The 22,335-nt window shown below is 37.1% G+C and overlaps 1 protein-coding gene across 1 annotated transcript in view; it reads left to right on the forward strand.

The window, feature by feature from the left end:
* Positions 1-17,628, forward strand: part of LOC136820821 (fibrocystin-L-like) — a 63,852-nt gene extending 46,224 nt beyond the window's left edge. The window contains exons 46-61 of the mRNA XM_067077058.1: positions 684-799; positions 1,298-1,768; positions 2,088-2,290; positions 2,748-2,930; positions 3,512-3,593; positions 4,345-4,503; positions 5,853-6,661; positions 7,032-7,389; positions 7,728-7,984; positions 9,524-10,079; positions 10,763-10,974; positions 11,653-13,840; positions 14,298-14,881; positions 15,172-15,253; positions 16,270-16,515; positions 17,447-17,628. Of these exons, the coding sequence (XP_066933159.1) occupies positions 684-799; positions 1,298-1,768; positions 2,088-2,290; positions 2,748-2,930; positions 3,512-3,593; positions 4,345-4,503; positions 5,853-6,661; positions 7,032-7,389; positions 7,728-7,984; positions 9,524-10,079; positions 10,763-10,974; positions 11,653-13,840; positions 14,298-14,881; positions 15,172-15,253; positions 16,270-16,515; positions 17,447-17,556 (6,616 nt within the window). The 3' untranslated portion in view covers positions 17,557-17,628. The remainder of the gene's footprint in view (positions 1-683; positions 800-1,297; positions 1,769-2,087; positions 2,291-2,747; positions 2,931-3,511; positions 3,594-4,344; positions 4,504-5,852; positions 6,662-7,031; positions 7,390-7,727; positions 7,985-9,523; positions 10,080-10,762; positions 10,975-11,652; positions 13,841-14,297; positions 14,882-15,171; positions 15,254-16,269; positions 16,516-17,446) is intronic.
* The last annotated feature ends 4,707 nt before the right edge of the window (positions 17,629-22,335 follow it).

Genomic DNA, 22,335 nt, shown 5'->3' on the forward strand with positions numbered 1-22,335 from the left:
GGAAGTAAGTATTAACGACAAACCAATAAAATTTACCATTAAAGATGCTACATTACTGATTTCTTGATCAACAAATAGTCATCAAATACGACAGAGATAGAATAACAGAAATTCAGATGTTATCATTCCAGCCGCGGCTTTCTTATACTATGGTAACACCACACTTGTTGAGAACGCGTTAAAATGGTTTCGAGAAAAAAACCTTTTACGTATATTACAATTTGGATATACACAATGTTGTTTTAACGTTTATCTAACGTTCACAACGTCCATATAACGTTTGATGAACGTTGAAACAACGTTGTTTGCCAGCTGGGTTGACTCTCGCTAATTCGAACTCGAACGGTGAACGGGGAATCTTATTTGTTTTAATTATAGAGATATTCGAATCATAGAAAGTATATTAATAGGGTTTCTCCTTGACGGGGAATGGTATTAAGTTTGAAATTATAGAATGATTCGAATGATGGGATTCGAATTCATGATATACACCATTGCAATGTCTTCCGTTCCACCCAATAGCTCATTGGTTGAAAGTGACGTAATGACTGCTTTTACGTCACTTCCAACCAATGAGCTATTGGTTCCATGACGTAATGTCAGAAGATATTGCAGTGGTGCATATCATGAATAAGCGATAGTCAACTGTAAAGCCTCTTTTACACTCTCGCGTTCTTATTTAGGAAAGTTTTGATTGACGATCTCGATGGATCATTCTTCGGGAATATCGGAACAATCATTTCAAAATCGGAATACGGATGGATGGGCCTTCCTAATGAAGACAGAGTTTGGGGACTGGGTATGATTATTACTTATAGCTATAAGGATCTTTCAGCGACCGCAGTCCAACGATGGAGCGTTCGGCTATGGTGGGCATAGTGTCGTGGGTACAATCCCTGGTCGGGTCATACTAAAAAGATCCCCAAAGTGTTACTTGATGCCTCTCTGCTTAATGCTCAGTAACTAATGAAGAATGAAGAATGATGCCTTCCCTACATTAGGGTAGATAGCTTTAGGAGTCTTTAGGTCGCCTCCGATTGCGGTCGCAGTTTTACTTACTTAGGGGTCTTTCAGGTTTGGCAAGTTTGCGAAACTTGGCAGAAAATCCAGCACTCAATGGAAACATAATGTTTTTGCAGCAATGAGTTCAATTTCACCGAAATCCATTCTTTGCTGGATTAATTCTTTTTACTGTTGCGCTCAGTCTTCGAAAAATGTTTCATCAACGCTTACATAAAGTTGATTAGATTTGCTAACACCCGGTGTTGTGTTTACGTATTTTTTTGTTTAACATCAGGTGATTTCCGCATTCCAAAGACTATGTTATCAAAACCAGATGATATGGGCACAAAAATCGACCCTGCCGTCAAATACCCTCACAAAGGGATCTACAGAGGGAATTCGGGAGAATGTTCAGAAAAATATGGTGCTTATTTCTGTACTAATATCAAGTACAGGATGTTGAACATTGAGAGCCTGGACGCGGATACAGAAACAAGGCGATTGTCACCTGTTGCCATAGCAACTGATTCGTATGTTGATTTGATTAACGGACCACAAGATCATGGGTGGTGTCGTGGTTACACTTGCCAAAAACGTCTTTCCACTTTTAATGCTATCGTTGCCATGGGAAAAGATTACGAAATTTATCTGACGTCATACAATCCTAAAAATATGCGATTCATGATGGTAGATGCAGATGAGGAAGACACCATCTTGATTCAATTGTATAACCCAAAACCTCAAAGACTGGATGTTTATTTTGATGGTGAGACTCTTGTTTATACTTCATCATGCACTGTTTATATCATGGCGGGCTACTGTTCATACTTGCTCTCTAAGTCCCTCATTTTTAAGGAGCAATGGCCAACTGGTCAAAGGCGTCAGTGTCTCCAAACAGGGATCGCGATTCGAATCCTCGCTTCTTCCAATGTTCCATTCAAAGAGGGGATCCGAATGGACGTGGACCCTGTGGAACCAATCGAAACGCTGCCAAATTTCGCGAAATTTATCTCGCAAATCATTTTAGCTATAAGACTATTATGACCTTGATAGTAAATTTGAACTTGTTTTTTGTTTTATTCCAGGAAGTTACGTCCAACCTAAAAATACAGAAGAGATAAACGGGGAAATTAAACGTCTCTCTAATGATCCGAATAACCCGAACAAATATCTACCGGTGTTATCGGATTCACCGGGGTCAAATTGGTTCGACACACAATCTATGTTGCTGCATATGGTCATCAAAGGAAAAGGCGAATTCATTATCAAAACTCAAAACGTTATCCTAGTGAGACTTTTTTCCTTTTACTTCGACTAAAACCTAATTAAATTCTTTCTAAGACCATGTTCGCACGTGACGGTTCGTCTCGCTCCGAAACGGAATGAAGCCATTCTATTGGTTAAAAGTGACGTAACATTTGAATGTAACCAATAGAATGGCTTCATTCCGTTTCCTGACTGGATCATACCAAATCTTTGTACTTAGCGCAAAAAAAGGTACTTGATGTCTCTCCGCTTGATGCACAGCATTTAGGAGAAGGATCAAGGTTAAGTGGAGCAAGCCAAGAAAAAAAGAGTAGCGTCTTCCCTAACTTCGTTAACATCCAGATTTATAAATGAATAAATTCAATAAATTTAAATTCAATAAGTTCCACTTTTTTCAAAAAAATTTTCAAAAGTATTTTACTTAAAGTTTACTGATTAATAATCGAGACTAAAGAAAATGTTAACCTATTTCTGCTTAGGTCAATTTTGCCTTTTCACAAGAATCATTGACGGAAGATGAATTTTTCGGCGAAAATATTGTCAACAATTTGGCTGCATTCCTTGGTATTCCGAACGAGAAAATAAGAGTCATGGAAATTGTGTCCGCTTCATCTGAACGGAAAAGAAGAACAACAGAAGACAGTCAATTAACCACGATTACAGTTCGTATACTCCTTTCTTTTCTAAATACATAGTTTATGTATGTTATGTATGTTTTCTGCGACGGAGACGGTAAGGTTCTAATTTGACTAGATTGTGACGAACTGAGGACAAAGGACACTTTTATCGTCCCATGGCCTCGTCCTCGATTTTGTGGATCAAAACTGCAAGTCATTCCAAATCTCTTTAGTCACTTACCGTCCTCAAATATGCAAATACATAACCTCGCTAGTACCGAGTAAGCCCGGAGGGGGGGGGTGGTACAAGGGTTGGCGGATGAGGGGTATGTGCGGACGGGACCTCCGAAAACCGACCCTTAAAGAGACTGATTTTTGCTGAAAAGGTGACCCTTAGAGAGACTTTTTATACATTTTTTTTCACTTGAAATCAAAAAAGTTTCCTAAAATCGTGAAGTTTCCGACCCTTAGAGAGATAAAACCGACCCTTAGAGAGATAAAATCGACCCTTACCGTCTGCACATACCCAGCATCCATTTTTGCTAAATAACCCCCCCCCCCCGGGCGAGTAAGACAAAGCAGAATAATCAAAACATTTAGACTTTCTTTTTATTTCGGTTCAACAGTTAGAGATTGGTGACTCGCCTTCATTTGTGAACACCACAGCAAACTCTACCGAAGAACTTCTCCAGACAAATGATACAAACGGTTAGTCTTTCTTTTGCAGAAGCAGTACAGAATGTTTTATAAGAATTCTATTTATAAGAATCACAAGGCTCAAATTTACAAAATATGAAGATTTTTTTAAGAATCATTCCTTCAATTATTTTCTTCGATTTTTTATCTTTAAAAAACCCTTTTCGGATTTTTGAAAAACGAAATCTTTGTTCTTTCCTCTGTTTCAAACATTTGAGGCGATACTTGAAGAGAAATATGAATTAATACCTATATTTTGACTATCAATCCCCAACATATAAAAAATTCTTGCTCTTTTTGTTAAATTTGAGAATAACGAGACATATATTATGCTTATAAAAACTGTGTATTATGTCTAAGAGTGTTATGAAAAGATTATAGAGACCCTCCTCAGCGGAGTCCCTGATCAAACGATCACACCAAAGAAGTTCTAACCATGTTCACAAGGCTGACAATAGCATAATGCAAACCACCCGGGGGGACTCAATGGTATTTCATGTACTCCCAACTCTATGTCATTTATGTTTTTATATATGTTTAAGATTTAAAGACGATTTCTCACGAATAGTTTTTATAGAAAGCACTTCAGTTTTCTTCGTGGTCAGCTTTCTTAAAACTGTGAATTTTTTACATTGGCAGTATACATTTCCATGAGTTATGTGTCCGCACGGTGGCCTGCACGTTTGTAAAACTATATTATTATTATCGCATTGTTATGTTGACGTTAATTAGTGTGCGTTTTAAATCTACTTTTTAACTTCAGGTTTCACATACGACCATTTGAAGAATATCTCAAAGTCATTGATCGAGTCCACACAAACAGGTGGTCTTGGATCATCGCTTAATTTGACCATTGATATCATTAAAGTATCAGAACCAGTCAAAGATCCGCAATTTGTTATCTATAACCTCAATGATACACGTAAGAACTTTGCCCTGATATGACTTTATCAATTCAATTAAATTTCATGTCCTTTTCCACTTATGAATAAAATACCTTAATGGGATCAATTTTCGTGGGAATCAAATTTCGCGGATTTCGCTGATTTGGTTGTCATCCGCGAAATTAAAGCCCAATGGAAATTTGGAAAGGTCTTATCCGCCCAATATTTTTTAACAAAACTAAAAAAATGCCAGATGGTTTTAATAGTATACACAGAATATATACTATAATACTTCCAGGGATTTTGATAGCGTGGGGAGATCTATCTTGGAGCAGATAGGGGCTGCTTGAGAATGAGCTTGGAAGGAAATAGATGCTTTTATTGATGATACAGAAATGTTATTTTTCTGTTGGAGTGGAGACAAAGTCATGCGGCTGTCTAAGCTTTTTGAATGGCTGTAAAGGAATAGAGTTGTAGACAGTTGTCTAGGCGAGAAGAAGAGAAAGCATTCAGAACTTCCCCTAGAGCTAAATGTGCCAGCATGAGTAAACACTCTTTGCTTTGTTCAATATCTCTTCTCCTCTTTCTCAATAATCTATCCAATCTCCTGGTGGCCACACTCAAGCACATATCAGTCTTTGAATCTCTCCAATAATATGTCATGCTCCACGTCTATAGGGTATAGGTTAAAAGGGATATGACGCCTGATCGACTTCATGTCTTTGCGTAAAGAAGGTTGGTGGTTCTAGAAAAGCAAAGAGTGTTTACGCCTACCGGTACACCTAGCTATTGAATGACGATGAATGATGACACAGAAAATTATTTTTCAACGTCTTTCCTGAAGGGAACATATGCACATTTGTTTGTTCATTTTTCCCAAGTAAATTGTATACACGTTTTTTTTTTTTTAAGAAACACACTTTTAAGAAACATGAGGCTCAGAATGCCTAAAAACTAAGAAACATGTAAGAAACATGCTGAGGCTGAGAATGAGAAAATAACATTTTTTCATTCGGTTTTTTTAAGAACCTACCAATCCAGCATTCCACGAGGTTGAGTATGTCAAAAAGTTTAGAAACATGTAAGAAACATTTAAGGCTCAAAAGGCCGATTTCTTAAGAAACATTGAGGCTGCTTGGTAAAACTAGTTTCTTAAAAAAAAAAAAACGTGTAGAAAATAACATTTAACAGATTCTCAAATCATATGAAATAGGCCAACCTCATCCTCGTGTATCCCAGGCTTTATTTACGTTACTGATTGACGCCAGAGAATATATTATCTAGCGCTATCCGTAAGCATAAAAAACTGATAATACGCAGGGAACGAGGCTGGAAATAGGCTAATGAAACGCAATGAATGTTATTTCTTTCACGTGTTTTCCCATAGTCAACTTATCCGGCAACGAAACAAACACGACATATACCGAACGCCAATCAACAGACGAACCGACAATCACAAACGAATATTATGTTCCCAGGGTCATCAAAATTACCCAATCACCTTCTTCGAAATCCAATGAGTCAGTACCAATCCCTCAACAACCGAAAATCCAACTTTATGATGTTTTAAATCGCTGGTGTATACACCTCGGTTCAGATCTTGCACCGTGGTCAGTGACAGCTTCACTCGTCCCAGGTCTCGAAAACCCAGACGCAAAGCTCGAAGGACAAACGACGGTCAATTTCATCAACGGAACAGTTTCGTTTACAGACCTTCAAATAACACATCAAGGGGCTGGGTACAAGTTGAAATACCACGTCTCTTACCCAGATGACGTCATTTTTGAAATCGTAGGCGAAACTCTTATCGATATTCAAGAAAGAGAGCTTGGATTCAGGTTTGAAGCAAATATTGCTGATGCAGTCGAAATGTTTAGTTTTGACAGCCAACCCATGGCTTTTGTTTACGATCTGGCTACGGGGAAAGATGTGACAACCCTGGGTGCACAAGGTCGTAAATGGGTTCTGGAAGCTGAGCTTGTTAACCAAGGCGTGGATTTGATTGGCTCAACCAAAATCTATTTCAATCAATCGGCAGCCGTTTTTACTGATCTTGGTATCAACAAGGCTGGCACAGGAAACCAGTTTTCATTGCGTGTGTATACTGAACCAAGTAGTCGATACAACTCTGAACGATTCATGTCGAATGTTTTTGAAGTGAAAGAACGAACATATCATCTGCATGTTGCACAGCAGGTACGCACTCAGCTGGCACACAACGTTGTTTCAACGTTCATCTAACGTTATATGGATGTTATTTATGAACGTTAAAAATAAACGTTGAAACAACGTTGTGTGCCAGCTGGGCACATTTTTATTTCGATTCTCAAGTAAAATCCGGGGGGGGGCTCCCTTCAAATTTATTTTCTCTCTATTGAAAGGTACTTTGTACTCGATACTGGAATATAGCCTAGAAGCCAACACACCCCTCAAAATTCGAAATATCCGATGAAGTACTAAAATAGCAATTCTTGCACTGAAAAACGTTAAAATGCAATAAGATCTTAATATATTTCTACCAAGATTGTAAGTAATATCTCTTCTTCTTCTTTTTCTTAACAACCAGATAAGCGATTGTAACGATACCATTGCATGCGGGAAACAACCAATCATTCACGTCCGCTCCGCCAATCAAATGGCAACACAAATGAACTGGGATAACCATCAGTGGCACGTGTCCGTAACATTATGTCAAGGTGATCAAAGGCGAAATCCGATTATCGGAACAACCAAATTACCGGTTAACGAAACCGGAATTGTTGAGTTCACAGACCTGAGTTTTGAGAATGTGGGACAGAATTATAAATTATGTTTCAAACTTGAAGTCAATCCTACTGAATCGAAGTATTCGAATATTATTGCTGAGTCAGCACTTTTCAACATTGTGGATAGGAAGTATTACTTAAAGATACACACACGTGCAGGTTAGTAAACCATATGTTTGACTTTTTCCCTGATCCGGTGACATGATGAGGTCATACCTATATTTTTTAGTTTCACTGATATTCATAAGTCCCAGAAGAATTTTCAAAAACTAGAGTTAAGTAAAATAAAATATATTGAGCTTAGCATTAGTATATATCCTCTCCATCTTCGATCTTCGATTCTTTGAATAGCAATGTGATTGAGACATGCCTGCGCGTGATAAAATTATTTTGTCCCTCCTCACAGGTGAAATTTCTAAACTGCTTGTGAGTAAATGTACCTTGAAGTTTTTCTTTTCCTTTAAAAATTCAAATTTATTCCATACTCAATTTACAAGGTGACGCTGAGGAGCAAAAGAAATTCGGTCAACAGCCCATCATCCAGTTGATGGTAGTCGGTCAAGATACACCAGCGTTGAACCTCAAATCCGCCATGTTTGTTAATGTCAAGGTGACCACAACAATCAATATGGCTGAGTTCAGTGGTACTAAGCAAGTCCAATTCATTGACTCGCTAGCCTCATTTTTCGATTTGGAATTTTCAAAATACGGAAGTGGTTTTGTGCTGGAGTTTTACACAGATTCAGGCTTGAAGGTAAGTTTTTCAATTGACTGGGATTTTAGAGCGTAAATTAATGAGCGATATTTCCAGCGTCTGGGTTACAAAAATTAGAAAAACCTGAATGTATGTCCGATTCGAGAAAGAAGTCTTCGAAGTAGAAGTCTCTCTTAATCTTAAGGTTACTTTTTGGACCTACCCCGGTGGAGGTCCTTTAAATTAACCTTTGTCCGTTCGTCCGTTCGTTCGTTATTAGCTTTCCTCGTGATTTCAGCTAATAAACGGCTAAAAAAAGGGTTTTTCAAAAAACGCATCTTTATCTGTAAAAATCACTATTAATAAGCATACATCAATGTTCTTAAAATTACTGAGTTTTTTGATGAGATATGTTTTTTTGCTCTCGAAGTCTTGAATATGAAAGAATATTTCAAGAGCATGAAATTTTGGTTTCTAAACGTTTTTTATGAGAAACAAACGACTAGTTTTAATAGATCGTCATTATTGTGTTCTGAATGATTGTTTAATGGTCATGCTCACGTAGATATCAATTATATATGTGTTAAATGCATAACCAGGTAGGTCCATAAAAGTATCACTTGTTCATTTAAATTTGATTCTTCAAAAGGTCAAAGATTGGAGTTCAGATATAGATGGGCGGTTTTTCATCACAATAATCAATAACATTAGAACACCTGTCTAAATAAAAACTTGAGATCAACGGTTTTGAAGAGAAAGAACTATAATACATTTACTACAAATTTGAAAATCATGCTAATTTTGAACAAGGAAAAAATGCCCATTTTCAGGGAAAGTTTCCTTTTCTCAGCTTTTGTTAAGGGAGAAAGGGAGGAGTTGCTGCGATTCTCGGGCTGGAGTAGTGACGTGAAATAATCCCAAGTATGAAGGGTTCTGTATGCTCCTTATATAATCAGAGTGACAAAAACATCCCCTTTTCACCCGGGGGTGGGGAGTACTTAAGCAAAAATGGGTGCTGGGTATGTGCGGACGGTAAGGGTCGGTTTCTTCACCCTTCAAAGTCTATGTAAGTGTCGCAAAAATCAGAAACATTTAAATCAGTTCCTCTAAGGGTCGGAAAATTCACGAATTTTGGGAATTCTTTTTGAAAAAGTCTCTCTAAGGGTAGGGAGTTTTTCAAAAATCGAAGAAAATTCAGCAAAAATCAATCTCTCTAAGGGTCAGTTTTTGGAGGTCCCATCCGCACATACCCCTCATCCGCCAACCCTAGTACCTCACAAATCCAGTAGGATTTTTTCAAGTAGTAGGGGTAGAAATAACGGACTGAAACTCGATGGGAATAGATATTCCCATATTTTCTATGGCTTGGGATTTAAATCCTTTTGTTTTCAAGAAATTCAGTGAGGATGGGAAAAGTAGCATAGTATATTACAGTAAAAGGATTGGTTTATTTGATTATTTTCAGTGAGGATAAAAATTGAAGTACAATTTTCAGCCGGGGGGGATATTTTGGCCAATCCTTACAAAGGTAAGGGCTCTCAGTATATATGTGAGAAGGGGGTGTACAAAAACACGCAAGCAAATCATTCTATATTCCAGGTTGTTTCCGCTCCTTTTGATGTCCGCTTTAAAAACGATTATGCACCGGTATTCAATTCGGACTTTAAACTGGACACAAAAACAGTGTCTGAAGATATTGCAGTCGGAACTAGCCTCACTACTTTCAAAGCGACTGATCAGGATCCTGGAATCCAGTCTACCATCACTTATTCTGTGACGTCAATCAATGATTGCTTGAGTATCGGTTCAACGGATGGTGTTTTGAATGTCGCAAAGGGCATAGACCGAGATTTGAACAATCAGATAGTAGCCACAATTACGGCAACCGATAACGCTCCTTCGCCATTTGAAAAATCAACAACACACTCCTTCACATTGGTGTTATCAGATTTAAACGATAACGCGCCTCTTTTTGATGATAAAACCTTTTATGAGATTGAAGAAACCGTTGCTATGGACCAGGTTGCCATGACGATAACTGCTACAGACATAGACGAGGGAGAAAATGCGAGAATTGTTTATTCAGTCATGCATACAAACGATACGCATAATAAATTAACATTGGATTCGACCACCGGAAATTTCATCGTCAAAGGTAAACAAAATTGCATCATGAATACACCTTTTCGACCGTAGTCGCCAATTGCCGCGCGGGCATTTTTTGTCTGCGTTACCCCACTTAAACCGTCCCAGTCCTTTTTTCGCACCTATAGACAATAGAAAAATGTGTCAAAAAAGGATTGGATTGAGTTTAGTGGAATAAAAGTGGCACGCGCCTGACCACGCGACTACGGTCGAAAAGGTGTAGAATTGAATGGCGGATGGTTTTTTGAATAAACTTCGCAGGTCTGCAGGTCTGTAGATGTGTAGATCTTGAAGCCACTTATTTCCTACATAAGTTGCGCGGCCTGCGTGGTCATCATAAAAATATTGGTTTAGAATCAATATCTACTGAAAAATGAACATTCGTCTGGACCCTCGGCTTGAAACTCAATGGTCTGAAGTCTTTAGTAATTAAAATTAAAATATGTCCCATCTGGCAAAACACAGGTTGCAAGATTTGTGACAATTAGAATTGAACAGAGATTAAAAATGAAAAAAATGAATAAATAAAATCTCGCCTCAATATATTACGTCTTCCCCGATTTGTTCACATATTTTTGCCCGATCTTGTTTATTTGTTTTTTAAAGATTTCGTATCGGCCGTCAAGTTCGGTGTGTAAAGCACCCTTTAGGTTAGAAAACGTCTGCTAATGAAATATATATATTTTATTTTAGGTTCGTTAGACCTTGACTCGTCACGCGAGTCCACGGAACAAATCTACATGTACGAAATCGAAGCAAGAGACCATGGTCCAACGCCCTTATCAAGCAAAATAACAATTCATGCGAAAATTATTCAAGTGAATGAATTCTCGCCGGTTTTCGAGACGACCTCACAAACCATTGTTCTCGATGAAAATGAACCTTTGAATCAGAATATCGGAAAGGTATGCTAGAGTGAAGTACACGCTTTTTTTTAAAGAATGGTGTTGTTTAGAATTCATCATTAATATTCCTAACTTTTTTGGAAAAATCATCCTGAAATATTCTTACAGTATTCTTAGCTTTGGATCCAATCCCAGCCAAAATCTAACATTTTTCATAATCCATACCTCCAGCAAAAATTTAGCATTCTTGTGGAACCTTTTAGCATTGCTGGGGGATATTTGGCAAATTAAATGGTTAAATGCTCTAAAAGTGGCACTCTTAGGTTTAGTTGTTAAATTCCATGACGATTATCAATTCAACTTGGCATTTATGAAAGTAAAATTAACAGTCTTATTAAAGCAATCGGCTAACGGGGAAATATGTGGATGAAAAAATTGTTCTTTTGGGAAATATCAAAATACTTTAAAAAAGAATAAAGCATCTAGGTTCTAGAAATTATCCTTCCCAGAACCTCTGATTTTACTAATGGACGTCGTACAAAAGCACTATTATTAAAATCATCAAACTGCGAAAAAAAGGGATTGGGAAAGAATTTAGGTTCCATTGATCCTTTGAACATTTTTATTTACATTATGTCTTACTTATGATGAGTTCTGACTTCTCCGTCATATAATATGACTTCCGTGTTATATATTGGAGCGGCACCTGCAACTAAACTATTTTTTTTACTATTGAAGGTGCACGCGACGGATGTGGATACAGGTAATGATGGCGTTGTGACTTACGCCCTCACTTCTGGAAATACAGATGGCGTGTTTATGGTACACCCTTCCTCCGGTGAATTATCAATCGTCAAAACGTTAGATTACGAAATCACCACCCGTTACGATTTAACCATCACAGCTCAAGATAACCCAACCAAGGGCGTTCCAAGAACCGCCCATGTAACATGGCGTGTCGACATTCAAGATGTTAACGATAACGCGCCATCTTTTGGTGCCGTGAATTCAGACAACTGCAATAACTACATCTCAGATGATACCAGGATAGGAGCAGTCGCGTTTACAATCACAGCCACTGATCGAGACAGTGGACAAAATGCGGACCTAACGTACGAAGCAGCCATTGTGGATAAAAATTCAGATTTCCTTGATTTGTTCAGTTTGAACGAACAGAGTGGATCATTCACCGTCAAAGCCGATTTGAGTTTAGACAAAAGTTTCCCTGAAGGCCGTGAAATACCTTTCCGTGTTATTGCCCGAGACAACGGACTGGTTCCTTTATCAACGGAAATTCAATGTTCCGTATTTATAACCGGTGAGAATAAACACCCACCTGTTCTCGCTCATTCAGATGTTTTAACAGTTGTTACTTCAAGTATTTTCAAAGGTTATCAAGTCACGACGATTTCGGCTTCCGACAAAGATTCAGGTCCGGATGGAACACTCCGTTATTCTTTCCTTACTGGAAATGACGAATCAGTCTTTCAAATCTCAACTTCTGGTCTTATTACCATAGTAACAGAGCCGACCAAAGGTTACTATCAGTTGCATATCAAAATCTCAGACCAAGCCTCCGAAAGCAAACAGAAATCTATCGAGTGCGTCGTCCATGTTTATTTTAGTACGTTGCCAACGACAACCAATGGTGACGTCATAATTGGTGATGTCACACAACCTTCACAAAGTGTTGCGTTATCAGCAGGAGAAACGAAAATTGTTCCAGTACAAGTCCAACTCGGTTTACATAATATCGAGGGATTAGATGTGGAGATTACGGTACCGGTTGAGAAAGGATATATCTCAAGTGTGACCACGACTTATGATTATGTTCAAATAAGTCCAAACAAAATACGTATCATTGGTCTTACAGATCCTAATGAAAATATTTTTGGTGTGCACGAGATTGGTGAAATATCGGTGACAGGTATACTTTCTTCTTCAGAAAGTGTGACCATTGATGCAACTGTGAAATCCCTGGTCAGCCAAGAATTGCAGAATGTAAAAAGTGCTGATGAAGATGCACCGCAAATATGCTCGCAAGAACTTTCCAACGACATTGTTTCAGATTGTGAAATCAACATCAAAGATGCAGCCTTTATTCAAACTTATAACCGAGAACAGTCTAATGGTTTCGTAAGCTCACTCGGCAACCAATTACAAAACACGTCACCTGACATCAAAGCTGCCATGGATACCGACAAAAATGGCGTCATTAATTCACAAGATGCTGAAATGATACTTGGCTCGTTACTTGGGAAAACCCTTACAATTGAAAGTCTCGATTACACCGAACCGAATCCTGATGAATGTGAATTAATAATCGAGACTAAAACACTGTTGTATTCTCTTGATAAGTCAAGTAGCTTCAGTGATTTTAATGTATACCTTTTAGTCTCGTTCCCAAGTGATGTTGTGTTAAATCAAATCCAAGCTTCGAGCATTGGTGTGGTGGATTCAAGTATATCACGGAACGAAGGCGGTATGAAATACACGCAAGTTCTCCGAATGACAGATGCGAACGATGGAAAATTTGTTTTCAAAACAAAGTCATCTGAAATCAAAGGAGACAATATTGGGTTATCTTTACTTATAATCAATAAAAAATTATCAAACGAGTATTCAACAACCCTACAATCAACAAAAAACCAAGAAAATCCGATTCTTTTAAACGTTGAAAATCGGGATATTCCAATTTATGCTCAAGATCAATCGCAAATGAAAATCTCTTTACAAATGACGTCACAGAAATGTGGAAATCCTTTGGAAGTTATGCGCATGCGTATGAAATTGGTTGGTGATTTTGACCGTTATGTAGCCGAGAATAAAGAAAAGTTTGGAAATGAGTTTAAGAAATATTTCGAATCGCACATGCTGACTAAACATAACCACGTGGTCGCTGTATCGAATATCCAGCTCAGTAAAGGTAGGGACTTTTTTTCATTTGTTTACAAAAATCCTCATAATTTTAAAACCTAGTCACTAGATTTCTTTTTTTTCTTCTAAAACATGCTTAATAAACCTTTTTTGAAATCTACATCAGATTTCCGATCCAACGATGTATAATATGACCATTTTTATGGAGGCTCAAATTTCACCTTAGCTTGACCACCCTGATGACGTCACAAAATCTTAAAAAGGCCTGGAAACGAGCAAAGTAGGTGGATAGAAAATGGCCAGTAAAACTTTTCTGAATCCTTAGGTGTTATATAACAAGTTCCAAAAGGTTTTAGATTTTTCACATTAAGATTTCTAAAAAAGTGGTCCAGCAATCTGACTATAAATGGTCTCAAGAGATTATTATTTATCGATTGATCAAGGAATTCCAATCTTTCGTTCTAAAGTTGTCACTGTAATGATTATTTTGATTCGTTTATCTATAGGGAGTGTTGTTGCAGAGTTTGATTTGCAACATGGATCAAGTGCAACTGATCAAATTGTCAATAGTGTTGTTGACGATTTAGAAAACAATCGAATTAACGTACCCTTTAATGATCTCGATTATCCAGCTCAGAAAACTTTAATGGTGGGTAATCGAGAAAGGATCAATCAACCGGTCACCGAAAATGAAAATCCGATGTCTAAAGCTTACATCGCAATCGGGGTAATAATCGGGTTGGTTCTGATAATCGGGATTATTGTTGTTATCTATTTATGTCAACGAAAAGAGACACCTTATCGAAAGGAGAAAGATGACTACGAACGGAAATTAAGTCAAGAGAAATACCCATCCATGTCCTCACATACTAAGAAAGAAGGTGTGGTCAATAACGCCTATGAATATTTCAAGACGTTAGACCACGCTGGTGCTCATACTCCACAAACAGCTCACGTGGTGAACTCGCTTCGTAAACAACCACAGTTAGGGGAAGATGCAATGGCTGCCTTGGTGACGTCAGATGATAGACCGTCATTGAGACGACGCATTACACCAAAATCGTTGGAAGAAATGCAGGCTGAACTCAAGGTTGGTGCATTGTTTTGTCGTCATTTTCTGTTGAAACAGCTTGAATGTTTTTTGTTTTTTTTGCCAGTCTCTTTTTTGTCAGATCGTTATGGATGAAAACTTTGATTTGAGCCTCAATTAATCTGCAGTACACGCAATCATCTCAATCAATCATCATTTTTATTTTCTTATAAAAAAACGCATGATACATCTCCCACCGAAGAGAGTACCCATCTAGGCTGTAAACTCAATGGATTAGCCCTAACATTGAGTACATTCACTTGAAATATTTTAACTTGTATCATTTTCAGAAATCTCAGGAGAAAGGAGCTGAAGAAATCCCCATGACAACCGGCGTAACTAAGGAGCAAAACCAAACTACTAATTCTACTGGTATGTAGTTGAAATCATCTCAACATGGGAATGAAAAATTGAACTATACTAATAATAGCATAGTTTAGAGGTTGCCATTATAGGTAAAATGGCTGATAGTCATGTAGAAAAGCATACAGTGTTGCTTCGAAAAAACGCCCCCTTCTTTCAAACCCCCCTTTCGAATTAAGGCCTCTCCTGAAATTTAAAAAACTTAATAAACGCCCCGTAATATGGTATCTACTGCGACAAAAATGGCTCAAAGATGGAATTTGGCACAGAGGTTCAGGAACATGTAAGGAATCGCCAAAATAAAAGTCTCTACCCAAAAAAAGACGGAAACACCCCATCATTTATAATGGCGGACATATTACTAAAAGCTTTCAAAATTCTGAATAAGGCGTAATTTCCCCACAATTTCTGCCTTGCTTTCGACTTTAGCCTTTAGAAAAGTTCCGTAACGTGAACGAAGGATAGCGAAATTTTGATTTATTTGCCGATACTTACATTGTTAATCCCTATTCATGAAGTATTTGAATAAACTTTGATTTGAGTATCAAATAAGGTGAAACTTTTTTACTATAGCAACAAAATGCCTTACTAGAAGGAGAGCCTGATAACAAAAATTCAAAACTTCATTTTTTGTAGAACTTTGTAAGTTTCATTCGAACAATCATCAGCTACATACAAAATGATCTAATCCATCCCTTTGTGCGCGCTGTTTTTGTTTTGAAAAAATTTAAATTTTTCTAATTCTTTTTTTGAAACTCAAAACTTTAAAGTGCCATAAAAGTTTGTAGTTTTTGATTTAGAAGATGGTTTTGGTACCATTAGAAAGCTATTTTTATACTCTTCCTAAAAGCATTCGGTTTATGCCCCTTTAAATCAAGTGGTCAGGAGCTATGGCTTCAAGTCTGAGATTCAGTATTTTGGCTTGTTTTTGACGCATATACGCGTCCCTCGTGGTCCTAAGGGTTAAGCTTTGTGTATTACAGTGTGTAATGAAGAAATTTACTATGTTGTTTTTTTCTTAACAGTGACCTCCATTCGCTTGCTTTCCAACTCTAATGAAATCGAAAATGAATTTGAGATCGACACTCCATCGCTTATTAAAACATTGGCTGACCTGAGAAAGATGTTATCCGCTTCACAACATGCGGCGGGAAAACGCTTCGGATTTATTAACGTCGATATGAAGTTTATACATCCCGAAAGCGAGGCTTCCATCTCCATTTTGAATATTTATAAAGATTTCGTGTTGATTAAAGAATTCGAAGAAAAAGGTAATAATTTTTGTCACAGTTAAAGCTTTTTATAGGTTCCAAATAAAGGGGGGTTGGCAAATTTTCAAAATGTTATTAAACGGGGGGAGGCTAATTGCCGGGGTGGGGGTTGGAAATTGTACTTGCGAAAACCCCAAAATAAGGTAAATATAAGCTAAAATTTAGAACAGAATAAGGGACCCTCTCTTTGAAAGCTGAAAAACTTTTCGAAAAATTAACAAGGGGGAGGCGTTTATTCGGAACCTAAGAGTACTTTTCTTTCATTTGATTTTTGAAACTTTCTAAACCTGACAAAACCGTCCGACAAATATAAGTACCGACTAGGATCGAGCAATACCCTCGGATAACTCCAAATGAATGCCACACTGGTGTTTTTTTTTACCTTGCCAATAAAGAATGTCGTTTTTTAAGAAATCAAGAAATATACTTTGATTGAAATTTTGTTTTGGTGATCCAATTATCTATCACACGTCCCACGCCGTGCGAGCCTGAAATCATTGCTAAATCTTCCTTGCCAGCATAGGGCAATAAGATGCGCCTGCTTTGTCTATCATGAAACCAAATCTTAAACGAAACCTTTTAAAAACACGAGGCTAAAAGACAGAATGCTATCTACAGCTAACTACAGATATATTTAAATCACTAGATAGTAGAAGTGCAATTTAGTGTTTTATGTAAGATATCCCCGAGGGGGGGGGGGGGGGGGGTACTTAGGGAAAAAGTCTCTCTAAGGGTGGATTTTCTTGAGCACTTATAATTTTATTTATTCCACTGTATAATTCTCCTTTACTTAATTTATATCACTTTATGACAAATCTTTGGGGAACGAAATTCAGTCTCTCTTAAAGGGTCGATTTTCAAACTTTGGCTCGGGCATCTTGCAAACCTCCCCTGGGAAGATATCTGTACTGTTAATCGTCTTCCATTTTAGCTGCTGATTCCTTATTTTGTGCATGTGGTGATTTACAAAAAGAGCTTTGCCAACGTTGTCTACATCCAATCTGTCATTCACATTGTATCCAACACAAATGTACATTTTAAAGACCAACTATTGTTTCGTGAGACGGCAGTTATTTTCAAGTCATTGAAAAAATAAAATATTTTGGATCTTAGAATTACTCCTGTTTTTACTTTACGCTAAGTGGAATGATGCTGTAAACTTTACGGACTTCAATTTTATACTGTCAGAAAGTAGGCGAACTGATAATTAGCTTTTAAGGCTTGGGGAAACGAGAAGGTTTTTTTTCGCGTTGGTGCAATGCAACATGCATCCATCTCACTTTTTCTTTCTGCCAATAAAAGTGAAATCTCATTTTTGTCCCTGGGATAAAATCACCGTGTCTTTTGGGTATTTCCCTCACTTTTTGTCCCATGAAACAATTTAAAAGAAACCATGGGACACACACTTTTTTGTTGTGTTGGTGGGATGGAGTATGTTGCATTGCACCAACGCGAAAAAAAAACTTCTCGTGTCCATAAGCCTTGTGATACAGTATCATCTTCACTTTTTTCATAAGAACAATGAGGCTCAAAATCTCCAATAAAGAATGTCAAAATAGTAAAAATTGGTTATAACGCCTAAAATACCTCAATTACATCAATTACATCATATGAATAAGAACAGGATAAGAACAATTTGATGCTCAAAGTGCCAAAAAGATAAGAACAGCCTAGCCTCGGCAAAATTTTAATGGTTCTTTTTAAAAAAAGTGTACTTAGATTATTTAAAAGCAGTAATTGTATATATAATTTTTTTTTCTTGTAAATTAGTACTTTATTTCTCGATATTATTTAGCTTGGATTTTCTTGAGCACTTATTTATTCCACTGTATAATTCTCCTTACTTAATTACCACTTTATGACAAAGGAGGTTTCTAGGCAAAGGCAAACCTTTCAAACTGTGACCTGGATGAAAATACCAAATTGTTATTAAACCTTGGGGTCCGAGGGGGGGGGGCGATGGGTATGTCCCAGCCAAAAATCGACTCTTTGGGAAAAATATATTTTTGTGCAAGGAAAAGCCTTAAAATATTCTTAATTTGTTCTAACTATTTTGTTATTACAAACAAACGTGTGTTGGATTTTTGGGAATTTGTGACTCCATAGAGTGGAATAGTTTCGGTAGCAGATTTCGCCAGTTGTTTGAAAGGCTCAAAAGTTTTTAATAGAAACCTCTTGCATCTGATTTATCGGTTCATTTTATTCACGGGTTAATATTTTGATTTTTCCAAATTTCTTTTATATAATTTGTCTACGAAATGTGTGCTTTTCTTTCATGGTACCCATTGAGTTTCAAGCCCGAAAGGCTAGAGGCGAGACTGGATGGGAAAGGAAACCACTTATTTTCCATCCAGAACGCCCACGCGTAGTTTTTACACAAACGCCGGATTGAAACTAAAATATATCGCTAGATTTCAAAAATGTACTCCTCCAAAACAAAGGAAACGCTAGATAAAATCCGTCGTCATGATTACGGCGTGTTCTAAGCGCGCTTTGGATGGGAAATAAGTGGCTTTAGTTTTTCTTGCCTGAAAAGGGTTAAAGTTTCGCCTCTAGCTCTTCAATGATAGTACCACGTGGAAACCATGTTAGTGTGATCAGAGTAACTTCCTTTGAGAATGGTTTTCACATTATGGCGAAAAATAGAGCACACTTATCGTTGGCAGAATTTAATAGACGATATCGGCTTAACGAAATTCTCCCCGAATGATTACCCATGATGCATTGCGCAAAAAAATTCAGTAAGTCAATATTGTCCGTGAATTTTTTTGCGCAATGCATTATGGGTAATCATTCGGGGAGAATTCGGAAAGCCGATATCGTCTATTAGTTTTTTTTTGTACAACTTTTTTCACTACTATGCATTTCATACCGCAAACATTTATTGAATTTTTTTCATCAAAAAAACGAAAAGTCTTTCTGATTTTATACCCGGGCGGAGAACTTAGGCAAGGAGTACGGGGACGTGCCGCTGGTCAGGGTCTCTTTTTAGGCTCTGAACAAATCTGACAGGTCCCAAATTTACTCATTTTCAAGATGTGTATCCAGCAGGGTCGACTTTTTGTAATTTTTCACATTTTTCAGGGTAGGAATAAACCTTTTCATAAATTACGTCACGAACATCACTATTGAAACGATTACCATGGTGATTATGTTTCTTGAGACATTAAATGATTTTTTATGAAAATGAAGTAGTTTTGATAAAATCCACTCTGGAAGTTAATCACCATGGCAATAATTTCAAAACGAAGCAAGCGATGTTTGTAACGTAATTTATAAAAAGGTTTATTAGAAATTTTTTAATTTTTTGTCTACACGTTTTTTTTATAAGAACATCTAAAAGCCTTCAGATGTTCTTAACTTTTCGGGTTTTAAACCTAAAAATGTTTTTAACGTATTCTTAAGATTTTGCCCACCGAAGCCTTATGTTCTTATATAGTTTGTTCTTATAAAAATAACGTGTATTTTTAGTCATTTTGACCACTATCCAGGGTGTGATATCTGACAGAATGTTAAAAAAAACCTTCCCCAGGTTTTAAAGTACAAACATGGCTCATCAAGGCAAAACCTGTTATGGGGGCCGTCTTCGTTTTGGGGGCCATATACTGTATGCATGTTTAGAAATACGTGCAAGTGATTTTAAGTGGCCTGGTCTTCATATAACTTTACATGTTGAAGACATTTTTGATATAGTAGTTCGTTATATCAAACTCCGTAATAAGTTTTAATCTAATACTAAATCATATGTCAAGAAGGTAGCCCCCCTGGCGGAGTAGGGCACTGACCTTGACGGCCGACAGGGACGTGCGGCTGGAGTTTGAAAAGTTGGCCCTGTCACATATGAATGTTTGGTAAATTTGGAATCCTGTCGGAACGAAAAAAATTTCCCATTTTCACCCTGAAAAGTGGCAATCAAAACAATGGGGTTGATGCGTGTTTTATACTTTATAAAGTTATAAAATATTTTCCTTACGAATTGACAACAAACCGTTTCAGCTTATAAAAACTCCAGCTTGAGTATCCTTCTTCAATTGTCTAAGAAATTGGATGTTTCAGCAAGAATATATACGAGACCATATATTCTTGGTTTCAGAGTCCGAGAAGCCTTAAAATGTTATTAAACTTGTTCTTGATATTTTAGTCAGCGAAGCCTTCTGTTCTTATATAGTTTGTTCTTATAAAAAACGTGTGTAAACGAAGGGAGTTAACTTTCATTTTGATGCAAATTCTTGCAAAGTCATTTTTCTAACGGAAATACCCGAAAAAGCCGGGATTTGACTCCACTCTGTTACATAAACAAAAACATACGGTATCTAGAAACACTGTGGTATTTTACGTATATCAAAAATATCTTAAAATTGCACTTTACTGATCCTAATTTTGAAAAGTTTAGTTTTCATTATATTGACTGAAGGACCCAAATTTTACGACAATTTGCCTGTATAACAACCATTGCAATTAGTTTCACTCATAGATTTATTAAGCCCGAGCGACTAGATGTCGTGCTTCGGCTGAAAAGTGTGCCGTGGTTAGGTAGGAAATCCCACATAGGTCACGTGACATTACAATAGAATTTCAGCGCTTGGCCAATCAAAAGCTACGCTGGTTTTCGAAAACAAAACCAGCAATATTTTTTTTTGCCTGTGGTGGTTTCAATTTTAATTTAATTCAATTCAAAAATGATTTATTTGCCTGCATAATTTAAACTAAAATTTAAAATTTGTGAAAATTACTAATATAATTAGGTTGGGGAGCATGCCAAGCTCTGGCCATCCATATAGAGGTTACCCGACTAATCAATGGGGTGACTACCTGGTAGTATATGGTTGGGATTCTAATAATAGGATAGGGATTATTACACAACAACATAAAAATAACGATAGAGCAAAAAGGTATGCTGTTTAACAAATAGTACTGTAAAATGAAAAATAAAATTCTAACTTTACAGTAGCCGTGTAAAAAAACAATTGTGGAATTTAAAAATTTTAAATTTAAAAAAATTACAAAATATCTTGAATATATAACAGCCCTTATAAAATTACCCATAAAACGTCTTTTCAGAAAATACCGTCGTTTTACATAAGATTCCTCTTCCCGCACTAATATTCCATTTGTCTATCGGAAAAAGACCTGGACAGGAGACCCTTTGAGCTGTGAGGTAGATTTCTGCCTCAAAAAAATTACAGTTGGAACCAAAGTTAAAACCAAATTTCGGAACTTCCGTTTTTTTCTAATAAAGGGTAACCAGTGAAATAATAACAAAATTTGATCGGCTGTGTTGTCAACCGTCATTAGGATCTGGGAAATTCCAAACCATGCTATTAATTTCGACATCAGTATATAAAAGAAGAAATCATTGCAAGGATCTCCAGGCTAAAATAAGGCCAGGACTCCATATATTTGAAAAATGAGCTTCGGAAAGTTTGGCAGTTTCGCAACTTAACACAAAATTTTCCATACCTTTAGTAGAAAAAACTCATTCCAATCTCATGCCGGTTATTCCAGAAAGAATAGTAAAAAAATCCGGGAAAGGTCAGGAGAATCTTAGAAAGTGAAGTGGAAACTTAAACAAAAATACGGTATTTTGAGTGGAACGACCACCTCGTTTTGTAGCCGTTACTAAGGCGATTAAGTCCCTTGAGTAATCAAGTGTTACTTGTATGAATCCTCTGGGAATCAACTACCATAGTGATATTTGAAAACGAGGTAAGCGTTTCTCGTGACCTAATTTCTGAAAAGGTCTTCAAGCCAGACCTTTCATTTGTTAACTAGAACAGATACAAAAACTGAATGTAACCTAACTGAACCCCAACGGGAATT

The sequence above is a fragment of the Clytia hemisphaerica genome, unplaced genomic scaffold, assembly GCF_902728285.1.
Source record: "Clytia hemisphaerica strain Z4C2 unplaced genomic scaffold, Clytia hemisphaerica genome assembly, whole genome shotgun sequence".
Lineage (NCBI taxonomy): Eukaryota > Metazoa > Cnidaria > Hydrozoa > Leptothecata > Clytiidae > Clytia > Clytia hemisphaerica.